This window comes from Vigna unguiculata, chromosome 9 (assembly GCF_004118075.2).
Source record: "Vigna unguiculata cultivar IT97K-499-35 chromosome 9, ASM411807v1, whole genome shotgun sequence".
NCBI classification, from domain to species: Eukaryota; Viridiplantae; Streptophyta; class Magnoliopsida; order Fabales; family Fabaceae; genus Vigna; species Vigna unguiculata.
The window spans coordinates 35,866,057-35,886,437 of record NC_040287.1 but is presented as its reverse complement, the minus strand read 5'-3'; the positions used below and the strand labels follow the sequence as shown (position 1 = coordinate 35,886,437).

Below are 20,381 nucleotides of genomic sequence, written 5' to 3'. Positions count from 1 at the left end.
AAATCATTAACTTTCACCTCCAATCTAAATCCTTTTTTATTTTCTTATAATTACATAAACAGAAAGATATTTGTGTGAATTATGTATCAAATCACATGAGATTCTCCTCCATGCTTATTTGTTTTTACTAATTATTAATAAAAAGATATACTTGATTTCTAACCATTTTTTTATTTATTATCTCTAACTCAATTTTAATTTAAACCAATATTTAAAAATTAATTATAAAATATTTTAAATAAACTTGCATCATAACGTTATTTAATTTATCATAGAGTTAAGATAAAATTTATACATTAAAACAAACTTTATTACAATTTTGTTCTCTTGGAATAAAATTGGTATAATCGTATTTCCATTGTACTAGCTGAATTATTGTATTTTGTTCATTTTATATTTTAATTATGTCAAGTCTTCTTGATATTAGTATGGTTCACTTGGTTCTTCATACGAGAATTTGCTATAACTAGTGTACAAGTTGCTCAAAATCACACATTGTCAAAGATCAAATTGATCATTAATATAATTAACATCTCAGAAAAAAAAGGGTAACGTGCTATTTTTTTATTACAAATTATTATTTTTTAACTGCAATCATTTATAGAGTGAATTTTCCTTCATAAAATCATTCAATTAAAAATGTATTTATCATTTAAATTATATCAACTAATATTTTTTAATAATGATAATTTTAATTAAAATTATTCGGAGGTCGATGTAAAAAAAAAATGAGATACAAGATACTTATACTTTTCATCACCATCTATTTACTATTCTTTATTATATATTTTGTCGTTTTTATTACACCAATAAATATTTAAATCATGTATTAATACATTTTTTTTATTACAAATAGAATGATTTAATTTTTTACTCATCAGCAATACTTATTTCAGTGAAAAAAATGGCTTGATTAGGTAGAAAAGTTGAAATATAATCTATCAATCATATTAGGCTGACAATTATTTAACATTAATAAGATAAGTATATATTTATAAAATAAAATAGTTGAAAATTCTAAAAACATTTTTGTATTTTGTTTTTTAAATTTCAGACACCCATTAAAGTTAATAATCTACCCCCGATTTCTCTCTATATATAAACACATCACTGTAGTAGATAGTTTCATAATAGAGCAAATCTGGAAAACAAGGATTGTGGAGTTCTGTGACAGAGGGTAATCTCCTATAAGGTGAAGCCAGTGGGGTTTGTACTTCCCTCACATTTCTTTCTTCTTTACTTCTGCATTTCACATTTTTTCTCTTAAGTGATGACTGTATGTGTTTTCTTGTTTAATCATTTTTGCATGTCACTGGTGAAAGAAGAACCATGATTTCATTCCCAAACACTGCAGTCAACAACTTTTAGTTCTTGGTCTTTTTTTTTTTGGTTCTTTATATGACAATTGAGTTCTTTGGTTAAGCAAGAACGGTGCAATAATTTTGTTTTTCTGGTAGGTTTAGTGTATTATTTTGCAGTGAAAGGATCAAGTTGGGGCCTTTGGGTTTTCTTAGTGCTGAGATTTAAACTATGAGTGCGTGTGGGACTGCGAGCGGAAAAAATGAGACCAGTGAAGGCGGTGCCAATGACTCCGTAACTTTCGGAGATGTGATATTTATCAAGCTTCGCGGTAGTTCATGGTGGCCTGCGCAGGTAGATGAATTTTTATGCTTGCTGGTTTCTATGACTCGATGAAATTCAAGATTCCATCTTTATGGTTAATTGATTGAAGTTTAAATTACATTATTCTTATGGATGAAACCTACTTTTGGTTGTTATAGTTTTACTCTAATGCATTTTTGGTCCCTGCAAAAAGTTTAATAGCTCCTTTGGTCTTTCAATTTTTCCAAGTTAAAAATTTTAATGCAACATAGTATATCATCAGATTGCTAATAGAAAATGCTAATACATTCTTCCGCAATAGCAGGTTTTAGAACTTATTGTTAAACGTTGTTATTACTTGTTGTTAGAATTTGGTATTAACAAACATGTCGATATTAACAGTGAACCAGAATTGCTTGATTTTGGAAAATTGAAAGACTAAATGTATAATTAGATTTTTACAATGACCAAAAGTAAATTTAAGCTTTTTCTAATATAATTGACTTTGTTGTAGGTAGTTGATGAAAATAGTGTTAGCAAGAGTGTTAAGCCAAGCAAACGGAACAAGCGATCGCCCGGGGACATCCTTGTTAGGCATTATGGAAGTTACATATAGTTAGTACTTTTACCTATATTCATGTTCTTTACGAATACAGTAAAATGGATACTTATGTATCCGTTATGCATGTACTTTTAGGTGCTGAATGCACTTTAGGATGAGAAGGCTTCATGTATCTTTTATTTAGAACATATTTTTAAAACGGGTGCAATGGCTAACCAGGGACCTGTTTGCGCATTTAATTCCTTGTGACAGTCTTTCTTTGCTTCTGCAGCTCGTATGTAGATCCTATTAAATGCCGCACTGAGTTTAAGACGGTAAGATGATATTTGGTAACCATTTGATACGTATTTACTTAGTTACATTTTTGTCTCTGTAATTATCATGGTATTGGCATGATTTTGTCTGTGCTTTCAGATACTTGAGCATAACGATGGTTCTCTCAGGAAAATACTTTTGCAAACTCTTGAAAAGGTATTCATACCTTCCTTGTTTGGATTCCTAATGATGAAGTTAGGAGTGTGATCTTCAACAGTTTTTTGCTTAGGCAGCAAGTTGTCTTCAACACTTTGAATTAACCATAATTCCTTTGCTGTCATTTTCTTTATGGGCGAAGGATCTTCCTAGCACGAAATCCAGTAGGTCAAAGGGGTCTTCTTTAAAGCCTAAAGGTTAGCCAATATTCTTCTGACTCTAATGGTTTTACTTTACCAAAATACAAATATCATAGCTATTTTGAATTTTCTCTTCCCAGAGAAAAGAAAAAGAAAAAAGTAGAAAAAGAGATGAGTGTAATCAAAGCAATGATTTGTACCATCTATTGGTGGTATCCCTTTTCCATTTAATGTTTTTTGTTGGCTTGGCTGTAGTTGATTTTGTATAATTATCAAATGCAATATTCTTATATTTTTTATGTTATATTGGATACCTTAGATATCTCTAACTGTTTTAGGTTAATACCATATATTCTGTCCTAGCTGAGGGTCTCTTCTGCAAGAAATCAATAAAGCATTCTGTTTAAAATTCAAGTTGGTATCAAAGCTCCACTGGTTTGTTCTTGGTCTTTGTCAACCGTTGTCCAGGCTGACTCTCCCTGTTTGTTTTTGGCCATGACTGGTCTGTGGGTCTCTCTTTTATTGAGGACCTCTTGTTATTGCTAGCCTAATTGTTTCCTGCACTTTGCTTATTCGGCGCTGCATTTTTGTCTTTCCTGCCTTATACCTGTTGGGGTCGGTTATTAAGATTTGGCTGTTTTTTGAATGACTTGTTTGAATAGCTGAAAAATTGGTTTATTCCCGTAAGACTAATTATAAAGGTGAAAAAAAATGTTTGGTTTTGTTTGTTTTTATCGGGTCTCCCACTGTAGAAAAATTCAATGCTAGATATTTCTTAGATTTGTATACTACTATTGAGGCTTGGTTTCCTGCTCTTTGCTTATTTGGGCGCTGCATTTTTGTCTTTCCTGCCTTATCCCTGTTGGGGTCTGTTATTATGATTTGGCTGTTTTTTGAATGACTTGTATGAATAGCTGAAAAATTGATTGATTCCCGAGACTAATTATAAAGGTGAAAAAAAAATGTTTGGTTTTGTTTGTTTTTACCGGGTCTCCCACTGTAGGAAAATTCAATGGTAGATGTTTCTTAGATTTGTATACTACTATTGAGGCTTGGTTTCTCAATTATGGTCCTTTCGAGCAATCCACTATGAACGTGGAGGATATTACTCTTTTTGAGAGAGAAGAATGACAACTCGTTCATTATCATTGATCTCAAGCTATGGGTACACATTTGTGCCCATAAAAGACATGTTATGATGTTTTGGAGAAAGATTGATAATTATGCCAATGATATGCAGTGGTTGTATATAGGGATAGCTAATGAACTTGTCCCCACGGGTATTATCCGAACTTGTTCTAATTTTGATGGAGAATCTTTGTATTGACGGGATATGCACATTAAGCTCATTGTGTACATTAGATCAGGCCTAGTAACAATTAGATACATCAGGCCTATTTAAATCAGGCCTATTTAAATAACATTTCATGCACTGTCATTCCTCCTTTATCTTTAGATAGCCTTGTTCTTGGCACCGTTGGATTCTTCACAGCATTACTATCTTGCATTCCAAATCTTGATAACACCTCCTGTGCGTACCATCTTTGATAGATAAATATTCCTTTCAAAAACTACTTAGCTTCAAGTTTGAGAAAATGACACATCTTTCACGAATTAGACATATCAAAATGCAACATCAATGAGTTTTTAAATTTATCACACATAATTTTATCATTTCCAGTAAAGATTAAATCTTCAACATATAGGTTGACTATTAATATTTTACCTTCCTATGATTTTTGTGAATAATGTGTGCTCACTAGAACACTTTCCAAATTCTTGTGCAAAATAGCTTCAATTTTATTGTACCAGGCTTGTGGTGCCTGTTTGGGGCCGTATAGTGCTTTTTTCAGTCAATAAACTTTCTCTTCTTTTTTTATAAATGCCTTAGCTTGCAGTGCAAATACATTTTCTTTGAGTTCCCCATGAAGAAAAACACTCTTCTCATCAAGTTGAAACACTTCCTAGCTGAAATGAGCAGTTGTAGCCAACATCACTCGTATGGTATCAAGTCTTGCCACTAGAGTAAAAACTTTAGTGTAATCAATTCCATGCCTTTGTGCATACCCTTTGGCCATGAGCTTTGCTTTGTATTTTTCCACTTGTCCATCTACATCAAACATCCATTTGACTCCCTTCAATAGCATAGAGAGTTCTTAGGTGTGATTTCTTTCTATAGCTTCAATTTCTTTGACATAGCTTTTCTCCAGTGTTTATCATCACAACTTCTTCAAATGACACTGGACCATTTTCAGTCATCATCATCATTACATTTTGATTCTCTTCCTCAAACTAACCTTCCCCAGTTTCATAATTTGCCATCCATCTTGGTGTCTTCTTGTTCATTCATCCGTCCCTTGAGATGAGGCAGATGAAATTCTATCCAGATTGGTTTCGCCAGTCTTCTTCATTTTTGCAGCTTCTTGATTGTGCTCTCCTTCACCTTCACAATTTAGTTCGTCTAGCTTGATTTCCATCACATTTTTGCTCCAGTCCCAACTTTTTTCTTCTTCAAACACCAATGCTTTGTTGATAATAATAGGTTTTGAGATTGGATAATATAATCTCTATGCCTTAGATTCATCACTGACTCCTAGAGAAAGACACTTTCTGCTCTTATCATCAGTTTCATCTTCTTTTGATCAGCTATATGCACATGTGCTAAACATCCAAAAATTCTGAAATACTGCATTACGGGTTTCGTACCACTCCAGGCTGCTTCTGAGTCTTGTTCTCTACTGCTACTGTTTGACACCGATCCTGAATGTGCACGCACCATCTCACTGATCAAAAAATGTTGGGAACTTGCTTCTCACTTAGCATAGAGCGAACAACACTCATAATTGTTCTATTCCCTCTTTCAACCATGCCGTTTTACTGAGGAGTGTAAGAGGTGATCAGCTGCCTACTTATGACCTGTGTTTGACATAATTCCTCCAATTCTCGAGAGACTCTCCTTTATCTGTCCGGAGACAAGTGATGGATGTTCCTATCTCTTTCTGATCATGGGCTTTGAACTTCTTAAACACCGCAAGCACTTATGATTTTTCATGTAAAAAAATACACCCAAGTTTTACAAGTAAAGTCATCAATGAAACTTAAAAAATACCTCTTATTATTGTTTGAAACTCACGGGATAGGACCACATATATCTTAATGTACTAGTTGATGTTGTATAGATGGTCTCCTTGAACTTTTGCTTGGAAAAGTCCTTTTGGATTGCTTCCCAATTAAACATGTAAGGCATGTTTTTTGTGGATGCTCCAATCCTTGCAAACCAGTGTGTTTAGTGCCTTGTAATTCAGATGTCCAAATCGGCAGTGCCATGTGTAAGCTTCCTTTGCTTAGACTGTTTCTGCTTGTAAACACAAAGAGTGTTTTGGATTCATATAAGTTGTCACATAGAACATTCTATTCCCACTCATCTGTTTTCATAATTAATCCTCTTTGGGGATGGAATACTTTGTAAGTGCCATCCGAAATCTGAAAGGCTTAACCTTTCTCTTGCAGTTGTCCTATTCTTAGCAAATTATTCAGTTCAAGAATATAGTAAACATCCGACAGTACCTGAGTTATACCATTAATTTGTATCCTGACACGGCCTTTTGCTGCCACTGTTGTGTGTGTCATTCCCAAGTTTCACTGTTCTGCAATGTTCTTCTTCCAACTTCAAAAACCATGCCTTATTTCTTGTCATGTGGTTGCTACAACCTAAGTCAAAATACCACCTTTCTAATACACTTGCTTGTTGTGGCTCCCCATGAGCCATCAACAAGATCTCATCATCTTTATCTAATTCAGCATAATTTGCTTTCTTTTCCTAGGTAGAACACTCAGGCTGGAAAACCTATTTCCTTTGCTTTAATTCTTTGTTGGAAGTAAATATATTTACAGATTAGATACAATAAATATGAGAATATAAGCTTCTAATGACAAGAAGTCCAATTGAGGTTGAAGATGGTGATGAACTAGATGAAGAAAGTATTTGAGAGCGGATTTGGGGAATATGTGATGGTGCTGAAGAGCCGTGCATTAAAGTGAATGACTCAAACTGAGGGGAAAGCAATAAATCGAGCTTTATAAAACTGTTATAATACTAACATATATATGTTAGAATACCAGCATTTATGTTGATCGTATTAGAAAAATTAGTTATTGATTTTAGGATATGGTTATTAACTTAAACGAATCTCTGGTTATAATTCAACCATTAAATGTACATTGGCGTTGCTTACCACTCTTCATACATAGTTGCTATATTTTGGATGTGTTCCATTAGTTTGACCACGTCTGGTGCCGTTTGGTTGGATGTATTTGAATGAAAGTGGAGAACATTGTAGCTCCAGCATCATCAGATGGTCCAGGGTTGTTAAAATATTACCATATTTGTTATACAAATCATTTACTGAATATTATTAAGTCAGAAGAAATTACTCTTCGTGATTGCAAATCAATATGTAAAGTCCAAAACGTATGAATAGCCCAACACAATTTCTCTTTGTTCTCTTCCAACAGGATCATCGAGCAAAGATTCTGCAGGCAAGAAAAAATCCAATAGACAAGATAAGGAGCAGAATAAAATTAAGCACAAAAAGCAAAAAGATATGTCAAACGATGATAACGCTGGCCAAAGTCATGTACGTACTTAATGAATTATTTTATATGTTGTTTATTCCATTTGTTCTTCCGGTTTAATAATTTAACATTTATATACTCAGGAAACAAGCTCCTTAGGAAAGACCCCAGAGAGTTCCAGGAGAATTAGAGTGATGGAAAACCTTGGCCTTATTGCTCCAGCTGGGTCACCATTTCAAAAAAGTGCTCATAAAGATAACCAAGCCTCGTGAATATGGATATGAAGAAGTTGGTGTAGAGAACAGCATGCATAAACATCCTCTTCTAACATCACATGTTTGTTTAATTAGTTTAGGATAATCTTAGTCAAAAGTGGGACATTATCATGCATCCAAACTTTAGGCAAAAGTTGTGTTGGGTGGTGATTCTTTGTGGTGAAAGAATGTAGGAAATGGTTCTTGCATTACTTTCAACTTTTTTTTGTCCAACTATGGAGAAATCTATGTGTGTTTTGTTTTAACCATTGTAATTTTTGTAATTCTAGAAATATGTGTGATTATAACTAAGATATTTCATTTAAGTAAAAAATATTTGTTGACTATAACTATAAAAAGCTGCTTCTTTTGCCTGATAAATATTTTAGAATCTATTTAAAAACAAAACATTCGTTTTTAAAATATATAAGTGTATTTAGAGGTGATTTTTTTGTTAAGAAAAATTTGGATTAATTGAGACCTATAATACGATGTTTTGATAATTGTGGATTTTATTTTTCTTTTTTCCTATCATTGGAGTCTACTCTTCTTTCTTTTCTGTTTGCGTAAGAGGGTTTTCTTAACAAAGGAAGACAAAGTTATTCATAATTTAGAATTTATATCCCATTTGTTTCATCAATTTATCTTTACTACTTTATACCTTGTAAGATATTATGATGTAGAAATTACACATTGTATACTTTAGGACAATGAAAATAGTCAGATTTGTCACTGAGTATATAATTATAATCCTTTGATAAGAAAAAGAAAAATGTGTTTTGTGTTTCCTTGTTTCCGTAAATATACATCTCTAACAAATTATATAATGGGCTTATGATTCATTATTATTCGTGACCTGAAGCCCAACTTCTAATGGGCAGCCTGCACCTCCATATAACAAATATCCAAAGTGTTAAGTGTTTAAGAAAAAGGCGCCTTCTCCTGCACCTCCAAGTCTTCTTCACTACCATCCAAATTTAGCATTTTACTCCTAATTAATTTGTAATTGGTAGTGGATGAAAACGGGTGGAAGAGCAGTAAATGATATTTACTGTCGCAACGTATTTTGGTTTCTGAGCTGTACTCCCAATTATTTCGACAACTTCTTTCTCTATGTTTCTTCTCCAAAGCGGTCTTTTGTGCTTTCTGAGTGGTCCCTTTCATTTTTGAGTGGATTCGTTTCAACAAAAAGCAAAATGGATTTCAAAAACCATTTGGTATTGTTTAATTTTTTTTTTCCAGAAACGGAATTCCAAATTCCGTTTCATAAATTTTCATGTTTTTTTATGAAACGGATTTCGGGATCCGTTTTATACTTTTCTGAAACGGATCACGAATTCTGTTTCAAAAATTTTAAATTTTTTTTCACAAATGGAATTCGTGATCCGTTTCATACATCCATTTTTTTTAGTTTGATTAGCGTTTTCTCGGTGCTCTTCCATGGCTGCTTCAGCTTCATCAATGGTTGGTTCATGGTGGCTTGATGAAGGTGTGCTGAAGGTTTCGTTGCAGGTGTGCGAACTGACGGTGGTGGTGGGGCGGTCTCCTTTCCGGCGTGGCTGCGGTGTAGATGAACAGGTGCGTGGTTGATGAAGGTTATGGCGCTGGTTGAACGTTGAACGTCGCGTCATAGATGCAGGTTTCGCTGCTACAACTCCGTGGTGGTTTGCAGGGTGCTGCTCATGAATGCATTGCGGTGGTGGCTCTGTTCTGCAAACGATGGTTGTCTTCCGATGCGATGGTGGCTCACGGTGGTGTGCAATGTTGAACGCTGCAGGTGCGTTGCTGGTTGCCTTGCGATGAAGGAAGGGCTTTGCAGAGGGAACGACATTGCAGCGGACGAAGGGGTGACGATGCTCGAGGTTGGAGAGGATGGACGGGATGAGAGGCTCGATGATCTCAGACTCATTGAGGCGGCAGAGGAAACGGAGGGTGACACCGCAGATGTACTCGTTGGGGTGCTGGAGGTTGTTGCGGAGGTTCTGGTAGATCCGGGAGAACTTTGCCTAAAGAGAGTGAATGAAGAAAACAGAACGTGGGAGCAAAATGTCGGGGGTGCAGCCTGAAGCACATATAAAAAGAAGGTTACTGGTTGTGCAATAAATTTTGATGAAACTACCAATAACAGGTAAATTTATGAGGGAGAAAAACGTAATTATTGGGAGAAAGGTTAGGGGTGCAGGGAGAAGACCCCAAGAAAAATGGTATTAGAAGAGAAAAAAATTGATACATAAATTGGATTAAAAATAATAACAAAGTGTTAAGTTTTTAAACCAAAAAATAGCTTTGAAAGGCATACAAATAATTTAATGTGTTATAAAAACTAATGTTATATGTTATCACAATTTTTAAAATATTAAAAAGTTAAAAATATAAAACTTACATATTTTTTAAAATGATAAAAGAAAAGAACTGGAAAATATCATTCAAGAGGTGAGTAAAATTGAATAGTTCTCAAATAAATTAAGATATTAGATATCTTTTGAAAAAGAAAAGAAAAGTCAAGGATAGGGAGAAACTATAGTTTTAAAATTATACTATTTAATGTAATATGGAATAAAATATTCTAAAAAATTATTTATAAGGAAAAAGTATTTCAAAATAATGAAAATAATGGTCCTCCTCTGATCTCTTATTTAAGAAATTTTGTAGGTCTGTGTATTTTTTTTTTCACAAAAAAACTGTCACATCTTTTAATTTATAATATAACACATTACCATAATAGGTAAAAGATATTAGTCTAAGAATTAAAAAAGTATTAATTTTAAAATAATGTATAATAGAAAATTGCAATATAACATTTAATTAAAAAACTTGAGAAATATTCATGACATAAAATAAAACAATATACATTTAATAATAATAATAATAGTAATAATAATAATTTATATATTTTAATTTAAAGACAGTAAAATAAATGTTAACATAATATAAAAGTTTTAAAAAACAACATTATAACATTTTAAAAATAAAGAATGGTATAAAAATAATAACAAATGTGTTAAAAAGTTGGACAATTTCATAGTCTTAAAAAATTTGAAAATAGTCAAATATAATTTTCTAATGATTTAAATATTAAAATAACTAAAGATGGTCTAGATAAGAGTAATATATGACAAAAAAAATGTGAGAATTACTTATAAAAAAAATTGATAATGATACTATTTTTAATAGTAAAATTAAAAATGTAAAAAAAAAAATTGCTGAAACATAAAACAACAATTATTGTACATAATAGAATGTAATATTGAAAATTTCGAAATGGCATTAAAACATATTAAAAAGAAAAAGCAAAAGGGATAGATAATGAACATTATATAAGTCATACATTTAATGAAGTTGGCTTTAGGAATTAATAATAAAATGTTACTTAACAAAATATGAAAAATATGATATTTGCTCTGTGTGTGTGTGAATTTGGTATTTATATATCAACAGCTCCATCGGGATTGAAAAAATAAAAATAAAAATAAAGTGTTTTTGAATTTGGTATTTAGCAAACTTCGGATGGAAATATTGAATAAAACGAATGCGACCACGTCAATTGATTGAAATTGGTACAAAATTGAATATAAAGAACGAAGTTTCTTTTACTTGTATTGGTCGGAGAATAGTTCATTCATTATTCACAAATCAAATTAACAGTCTATCCTCTGGAGACAACGTTTATTCGAGGAACGTTTTCTCATTTTTAAAGTGTACGTATAATGCTTCATATCAATTTCTTTTTAGTATAATATATATATTATAATTTTGAAGAATTTGAATACATACATAGATTATTAAGTATAATAGATTTGATAACATATTCATTTATATCTCACCAAATGTTTTCTTGATGGGTGATATCATTTCCCAGGAGGACCTAAAAACAATATTAAATAGATCATAAAGATCTCGTCAAACATTACAATCTCAAACTTATACTTCTAACACGCACCTCAAAACACTAACACAGTTTATGCACACTATGAGAGATAAAGGCAACCACTTAACAACATAAAAGAACAGAAATCAATAGTTTTGATTAGGAGAATTTGTAGAAACAGAAGGAGCAAAGTGTTGAATGAGAAATTGGTAAAAGGAACAGTGTTGTTTGCATTGACTATTGGATTGGAAGGGTGGAAACGTAATTGAAGAAGTCAAAAATAGTCTCCGGGAATGAGTTAAGAGTTAAGAAGAAGAAGTAATTTATGAGTGTGAGAGAATGAATGAATGATAGAAGAATGGAGTATTAGAGGTAAATGAGAATGCAAAGTAACGTAAAGATGGTGATAGGAAGAAGCAATGGCGAAGATGGTATGAAGAAAGAAAAGGAAAGGCGGTGGCAGATTGAGGCACCCAATAATGCTCAATTTGCATTCGACATATATCTATCTCTATCTGTCTCATGTGTCGTCTCTGGACCCACCTTCTTCCAATTCCAACCAGCGGCGCCATTAGTCTTTACTTAGTTTCAAAGCTCACCCACCTCTCTCTCTCTCTCTTTCTTTTTCTCTCTCTTCTTCTTCTTCTCACTTCCTTCTCCATATATACCCTAATAAACAATTCCAAGCACCTCTCTTTCTTTCTCCATTCTCTTCCCAAACCTCACTTCTTTCTCCCCACCTTCTGCTATTATTTTAATACAATAACCCAATCATACACTCGCTCGGGATTGCTTATCCCAACACAGATAAACAAAAGCAATGAAAGGAGAATACGTAGACCAACAACAACATCCTAAGAATGAAACACCACCTCCTATCTTCTCAAAGCTTCAACCTCATCATCAACACCATCCTTTCCCGCACAACCCCTTCCAACTCTCCGCCGCCGACGAAGACAACCGCACCCTCGCCGTCACACCCACTACTGCACACAAGCCCAACTCCTCCGGGGGTGATGGGGCCACCATCGAGGTCGTTCGCCGTCCCAGGGGCCGTCCCCCCGGCTCCAAGAACAAGCCCAAGCCACCGGTAATCATAACCCGAGACCCCGAACCTGCTATGAGCCCCTACATTTTAGAAGTGTCCGGAGGCAGCGACGTCGTCGAGGCCATCGCGCAGTTCAGTCGCCGCAAGAATATGGGCATCTGTGTCCTCACCGGTTCCGGGACTGTTGCCAGCGTCACGCTCCGTCAACCCTCCACTACCCCCGGCGCCACTGTTACTTTTCAGGGCCGTTTCGATATCCTCTCCGTCTCCGCCACCTTCCTTCCGCAGCAATCCGGCGCGTCTCCCGCGGTGCCCAACGGCTTCGCCATCTCGCTCTCTGGCCCGCAGGGGCAGATCGTCGGGGGAATGGTCGCCGGCGGGTTGATGGCTGCGGGAACAGTGTTCGTGATCGCCGCTTCGTTCAACAACCCGGCGTATCATAGGCTGCCGCCGGAGGATGAGGGCGGCGCATCTGCAGGCGATGGACATTCGCCTCCAATATCTGGCGGCGGAGAAAGCGGGCATGGGCAGGCAGAATCATGTGGAATGTCCATGTACAGCTGTCACTTGCCTTCCGATGTGATTTGGGCTCCGACAGCTAGACCTCCACCGCCACCGCCACCTTACTGATCAATTTACGTTCTGTTTCTCTTTTGTTCTTCTTTGGGATGAATTAACTTCAACTTCGTGGTTACTGTAATCAATTCTATATGTTACTCTGTTTAATTGGATTTAATTTAGCTGGTTTAGTAGAATGAAATCCTGAGTATTAGTTTAATTTTCATTATTACATAATTAGATTAAGTTGATTACAAATGGAAACACCAACAGCAGTATTAATTAGTTGCTACTATTTGGATTCATGTAGCTATAGGGTGGTTTATTTGCGGCGCTAACTATATGGATGGATCGATGTCCAGCTCCTTGAAGGGTTTCTGTTTATCGATCATATGTTGTTTGTTTGTATGTATGTATGATTTAGTTTCGTTTTTTGAAAATGTTTTGACGACAGTGTATGGTAAAAAGCTGCAACGTTTTGCTTGTAAGAAAAGGAAAGTGAGAAATGGGTTGTGCTGGTTAGGCTTTCTCTGTCAACGTAGGAAGTAGAGCATTATCTGGCTTTTTATAGAGTGTGGTGTTCACATCTGGTCAGAATAATGTTTGGTTGGAGTAGATTTTCCAAAGTGGGTTTTTGGTTTGGTTTGGTTTGGTTGGGGTGGTGTGGTGCGTGTGGGGTTGGGGTGGGATGGGGTGTTGCTTTGAAGTTTGGGAGTCTGAGAATATCTGATGATGCTGAGTAATGTAGTGTACTGTGTGTGTGTGTGAATGGTTATTGGATGGGTTGATGGGTGTGATGTGGTGAAGATGGGACTTTTGTTCAATTTTGGATAAAGTGAGTTTGATGGCAGAGGAGAACGTGGCTAGGGTTGTGGGTGACAGAAGCGTTCATCTGCTGCAGCAGCACCAGTTTTTTTTTTTTCTTTCTTTCTTTGCTTGCTTTATCGAATAAGTTGTTGATATGAGTTCAGAACAAGCTCCCACACCCTCTTCTCCACTTTATCTCTCTCCTTCTCATTACTTTATATCTGATCTATCTGTACTTTCTTTTGTCTCTTTCTCATCGGCCCCTCTGATTTGCAATTAAAGAGAAAGAGAAAACCTCATAAAGTAAAAGACCCCCCAATTGCCACAACTCTACTGTGCCCAACACTTTATTGCATCACCCACGCCGGTTATTGCCACACCCTAAATCCATTCCATCACGCTTTTCCTTACCATCATCCAGTTTATGTATCTCTCTTCCAATGTCATTCCACTCCTTTTCTCTTTATCCTCTGGATCGAACCAGTTCCCTGCATCACCCGAAGAGAAAAACTTTCACGGCCAAATTTAGGGTATATTTCAGGTTAAAAACACAGTATATATAATGTCATAGATTTAATCCAACCGCCACGCTGCGTGAGTTGAGAAAGTTTTATCGATAGATTGAGTTATATCATTTCTGTCATGTTTATCTGCGTATGTCTTACTGTTTTTTTTTCCCTTCCTATCACCGTTATCATGTCACGTAACGTATATTACCAAATATAATATCTCCACATGCAAAACCGGTCACCGCTGAGGAAAATATAAATGCTTTTAAGGATGGTAAAATGTTTCTGAATTTGGTATTAACTGTCCCACTCATAGTTATATAATTTTATGATTAAGTATTTCAATACTAGGTGGTAGGGTTGAGCATGTTATTTAGTCCAAATCTCTTGATTTTGAAGGATCACGTTAATTTAGGTTGAAATCAACCCGAACCTTAAACTAGGGTTGAGAACTTTTACAGAGAGGCTCAGAAGAGGAAGAACAACTTTCTTTTCTTGTGGTCATTGTTTTTATTCACAAACTTTAAATAAAGACTTTACTCAAACAAGTTTAAATTACTTTTTCTAAGAAAGTACTATTAGTACACTTTGTATAATGTAAACTCAGACTTTGGAATGTGACGTGGGAATCAATAAATTATTTATTTATTTATTTTTCATACTATACAGTTTAGTCTAGATTTGACGTGAGAATATCATCATTCCTACACCATATAATAGAAGCACACACTCGCACACAGTGATTTCTTTCTTCATTTTTTTAACATCAAAGTCATGTTATTCTCTTTTAAACGAAGGTTCTTAAGGGGAAAGATGAATTAGTCTACTGCTGATCATGCACATACATCTCACTTATCGAAACACACCCACAAATTTAAACTCCATTACATAAATCCTAAATTTTCAATTCAGCTAAGTAATCAATCAAAAAATAAAAAATAATAGAGAGTTTCATAATTTAAAAAAAATATATATTAAATTTGAATTAATTTCATTTTGAATCATTAAACATGAAAAAAAAAACATAAATTTAAAGAAAAAAGAGTATGAAAATTTTAAATTCTTAATTTTTAATTGAATTTAAAATTTTGATAATTTTATCAAACAATTAAATTATTTTCATACATTTTTATAATTTCAATTCTTTTAGTTTTTTTATCAAACAGTATCTTTTTATCATAAATCATTTCACATCTTCTATTAAAAGAATACCTTATAACGAATTTCTTTCAAAACAGGACATAAAAGTGATTAATGAACATGTGTTTCCAAAATTTCATGTTATTTTGTATACACAATAAGTGTATACACGCTGCCTTCTGGTCCGTGGCATTTCATTCAGAAGTAGAAAGTTAACTGGTGAAACAAACATAATGAAAAAAAAAAGAAAACATGAAAAAATACGATAAAAATACAAATTATTATATCGTACTGCTGCATAATTTTACTTTTACTATTAGTTATATTTTTTACTTACTTTAAATGTTGCATCCAATTTAAAAAAAAAAAAGTTCATAATAATGAAATAATCATGAAAAGACAAAGAACGGATAAAACAACAATTCTTATATATAGTTTTAAAGAAATTTAAAACAAGACTGGGACAATTCTTTTGATTCTTTTTTATGGGGTTTTCTTTATTATACTTAATATAGTCAATTGTTTATTTGGAGGGGATATATCATACTAAGCAAAATTATAATTTATTTATGCTACCTTCACAGAGCAATGATTTGGTATTTTTGGTGTTTTCGAAGTGCCAAACAAACTGAAATAAAACGTATAAGCAATATGATTAGATATATACTAAAGTTTGAAGACTTTAATTTGAATTAATACATGATGTCGGTGGTAATATCTTTATATTTACTTTCAGTGTTTTTGTGCTCTCGAAGTGCCAAACTTAAAATATGAACTAAAAAAATAATCAACGAGTGGATACTAAATTCGTAAAAGCTTTAAATAATATATACATCAATGTCGGTGGTAATTTTATTTAAAATATGAATTTGGAAGGGACGGCTTTTATAGAGCTAAATATTATAATTGATCTCTAGTATTTTTTTTTTAATTTCTTATATTTTGATCTTTTGCTTTAAAAAGTTGTGTAAAGTTATGTAATATCACTGGAAATGATTAATTTAATAAGTGCCGTTTTAAAAATCATTAATGTGTTTAAATTGAATCTTTTTATTATTAACTAATACAGTGAAATTTTCTTTTGTATTTTTCTTGTCTATTGTCCTCATGTCTTTTCATTAGTGCTATAAAATTTACTCTATAATACTCAGGAGACATTTAGACTCATTAGTTTAAGTTAAAATGCTTTAAAATAAATAAAACATAAAAATAAGAAAAAGGGAGTATGATACCTAAAACTTAATATTTAAAAATCATGTATACTATTTTATTTTTTATTGAAGTATTTTTTTGGGAATTAATATATTATAAGGAAGACCAATCGAGAAAAGAAACACAAAGTATGTTCCAAATGTATAGTCTGAAGACAAATATTCTAAGTTTGACAATTGAGTTTTGACTGCTATAAATTAATCAACTACAAAATTCTCACACTTACCTTCATACCCATTTGCGCTTCTTTTCTTGACCATTTTCAACTCTTCTTTCTCTCATTACAATTCTAATCCTCCTCAAGTCAAATTCTCTCAGCTGAATATCTGTCCATAGCATATAAAATAAGAAAAGTAAATCATACATTGACTCTGCAAAATAATTTTGTACTTTCCCATTCATAAACTAAATGTATTTTAAAAATTACAATGATATTTTTTTTTTTACTGAAAAACAATTAAACTAATAAAATTAAGCATATATTTCATAATTATGAAAAAAAAAACGATAATATTAAGAATTTAGGATGAGTTCAAAGTTACACATTAAATAAAAATGAATAAAATAAATAATACATAAGTACAAAATCTATAAACTCTTCTACTTAAGATTTTGTGTTGATTGTGATATATTTGATATTTCATATAAACTTATTCGTGTCTTATTTGAATTGAATCATAATAATAATTTAAATACGTGTAGTGTAATATAAAGTAAGTGAAAAATATTTGTTTCTACCTCGCCCAGTTGTCTTAAATCGTTTAGAAGTTTAAGTTTGAAGTTTAAATATTTATTGTTTTTTCTTCCATCTTTCCGGATTGGATTTATTTTGTGAAATTTATATCGGTACCAAAACTTGAGTGTTTCTGATAAAAGAAACTAAAAACTAAATAGTTTTTGTGAAATAAATAAAATAAAGTTTTGGATTTGTTTGTAGATTGAATCTTAGTATCTCAACCAACACAAAATGGTTATGAACTATAAATTATAGAGATAAAATCATAACTGCATGCTCTAATGATGATCTTAAAAAGTATGGGATCCTCCCAAATCGTCGCCACCACGGTACCAAATCAAACAGTTGGAAACCTTTCGGGAGGAATAATATTAATTCCACTACACCTAATCATTCATGTTCATGTTTTGTGTTGACTATGCTGCTTCTATGTCGGTTAATCATTATTCAAAGAATTTCTGAAACAAGATCGCTCATCTTTTGCATTTGGTGGACGTGTCCACACGTAGTTAAAGGATCTCCTCATTTTCCAACCCACACTAGTTTCATTGTATTGTGGTGCCATTCAAAGGATTGAATCGTTTGTGTAGTTTCTGAAGATGGTTTAGATTGTGAACATTATTGATTAATGAGTAGAAAACATCCAATTTGTGTAGATTGTGAAGGTTTTTTTTTGAGTATGTAGTATGGTGATGGTCCAATACTGGGAGAGGGTTATATACTTTACAAAGATTGAGAAAGGGCAAGAAAAAGAAGAATTAAAAGGAGGAAGAAAAGCTCCTTTTTTTTTTTTTGATCGTGGGTGGGTGATAGCGATATGAATATTATCCAATGTGGAAGCCAAAATATATTATACAATTTTTTTTAATTATAGGCACCAAAAATCCAAATTGTCCCATAATTTTTGCACATGCATAATCTTATCGATTATTATGGCCTCCATCTTTGGCTTTGCACTTTGCCGACCTTATTTATTTTGTGAGAGTATCATTTCTTTGTCTTCTAATAATGACCACTCTTTGTTTTTGTCACCCATGCATGCATGTAATGTAATCCTCCATCTCCATCTCCATGCTGCACATTCACATACAAAAACTAAACAATGCATGGATAAGTGGGTGCTCAAAAACCCTCAATATACATCCACATTTGGGATATATATATATCTAAAAGACAAACAAATATTTCTGCAATAATTTCAAGCCATATCAATAAGTTTTTTTTCTCTTTTCCTTAATTGTGATTTTTCTTTTTCCAATTGTAAGGAAAAAATGAAATATGGATGAATTAGTGTATTTTTGAAGACATAGCAAAAGAATAACAAAGAAAAATCAGTAAAAATTTTAAACTCATATTTTTCATAAAAAATATTCTCATCTATGACATATATAGTATAACTCAAGAACAATAATATTTTAACTCACTTTTTTTATCCACTTTTAACTCATCATTTCAATCATTCTTAAATCATTATATCATTCACTAAAAAAAATAAAATAAATTATTTAAAAATATGAAAAGAATGAATTAAAATAGATAAAAAAAATATGTTAAAATATCATTACCCTATATCTTAATTCAAGAAATTGAATTGATGGGTTTGATGAAGAATAGAATTGTATAATGAATAGTTGCGCACCGTTTCATTTTATTGCCTTGGGCGCTTTATTGTAGTTTGTGTGTCTCCCCTCACTAAACATACAATTTACTACTTAATGTCTATTCATAACATGTTTATAACTAGCTTGTACGATGATATTAATAGATTTAATAAAAAAAGATTTTTTTATTAAAGAATTAAGAAAGTCCTTAATTTAAAGAAAACGGAATAATGGTTAAAATTTGAAGAAATTTTGTATTGGAGAGGAAATAATAGATTTTGAAAATTGAGTTTGAAGTTGTGAAAAATTGACTAAGTTTGAGGTTCATTGAATCGAGTTGATTGACCTGTGGAATAAATAAATATTATGGGGACACTGATCGCGGTGACTGCACTGCTCAGCCACACCTTATCTTCCCATGACTAGACAATACGTGCCACTAGTTTTTCTTTGTCTTTTCTTTTTTCCTAAATAAATAAAAAAAACATTTTTTTACAAATGGACAACTTAGACAAGTCAAAGGAAGGTTGAATTTAAATAAATAAAATATTATTTATTGGAAATATATGAATTTAAAATAAAATTGAAAAAGTTAAGTAATATAAAAAAATATTTATCTTAAAGTGTAGATCTTATTAGTATTAAATCTTCTCACGGAATCCTTTCAAAATGTCTATTACTATTATCAATTAATAGATAAAATTAATCTCATCAAATCTTGATATTATAAAGTAAAAAATTAATTTAACGAGTAAAATATAATTTAAATAATTATAATAACAATATATTTAAGTTATAGTTATGTTCAAATTAGGATGCGAGGATGTAATAATTATTCCCTCTCCTTTTCATAATCCTCACATCACTTGATATGCTTCATGCATATATTGTCTTTGAAATAGTTTATGGATTTATATGGTCCTGTTAAGAGTTTTATTTTGGATATTAGTTATTTATTCTAATGGTGTTTTTAAATTTGAACTAAGGAACTACCCTTTCATGAATTTTATTCTTAGTTTCATGTATTGTTATTTTATTATGATAACGATTTTATATTGGGATTTTTTTTAATTATATTAAAATACATTGTTTTTTAGCATAGATATCGTCAACAAACAAATTAGCAATCCAACGGCTCCATGTTGACCGAATGTCTCAATAAAATCAATGATGAGATTGGTTTTCACAATTATGATTTAAACAATGAGATTTGATGGGAAAAAATGTAAAATTAAAATTCTATCAAGTAAAAGCATAAATATCGTAAATTTTCTTTATTATTTACATAAGAAGGATCA

General features: G+C 32.5%; 2 protein-coding genes across 5 annotated transcripts; both read left to right on the top strand.

Annotated features, from left to right (window-relative positions):
• The first annotated feature begins 1,115 nt into the window (after window positions 1-1,115).
• LOC114162233 lies at window positions 1,116-7,963 on the top strand. Of its 4 annotated transcripts, none has more exons than XM_028046051.1 (8): window positions 1,116-1,192; window positions 1,458-1,653; window positions 2,117-2,217; window positions 2,436-2,478; window positions 2,579-2,635; window positions 2,778-2,832; window positions 7,291-7,412; window positions 7,494-7,963. In XM_028046051.1, the coding sequence occupies exons 2-8, from the start codon at window positions 1,531-1,533 to the stop codon at window positions 7,620-7,622; spliced, it is 630 nt and encodes a 209-aa protein (XP_027901852.1). In that variant the 5' UTR covers window positions 1,116-1,192; window positions 1,458-1,530; the 3' UTR covers window positions 7,623-7,963. The 4 variants fall into 4 exon arrangements, with proteins under 4 accessions (XP_027901852.1, XP_027901854.1, XP_027901853.1 ...); XM_028046053.1 differs by having other exon boundaries at window positions 1,119-1,192; window positions 1,464-1,653; XM_028046052.1 differs by having other exon boundaries at window positions 1,142-1,206.
• Window positions 7,964-12,053: 4,090 nt separating this feature from the next.
• On the top strand, window positions 12,054-13,370 carry LOC114162296 (AT-hook motif nuclear-localized protein 17-like). Its single transcript, XM_028046133.1, has one exon. It carries the CDS (start codon window positions 12,293-12,295, stop codon window positions 13,148-13,150), a length of 858 nt encoding a protein of 285 aa, XP_027901934.1. The 5' UTR covers window positions 12,054-12,292; the 3' UTR covers window positions 13,151-13,370.
• Window positions 13,371-20,381: the final 7,011 nt, after the last annotated feature.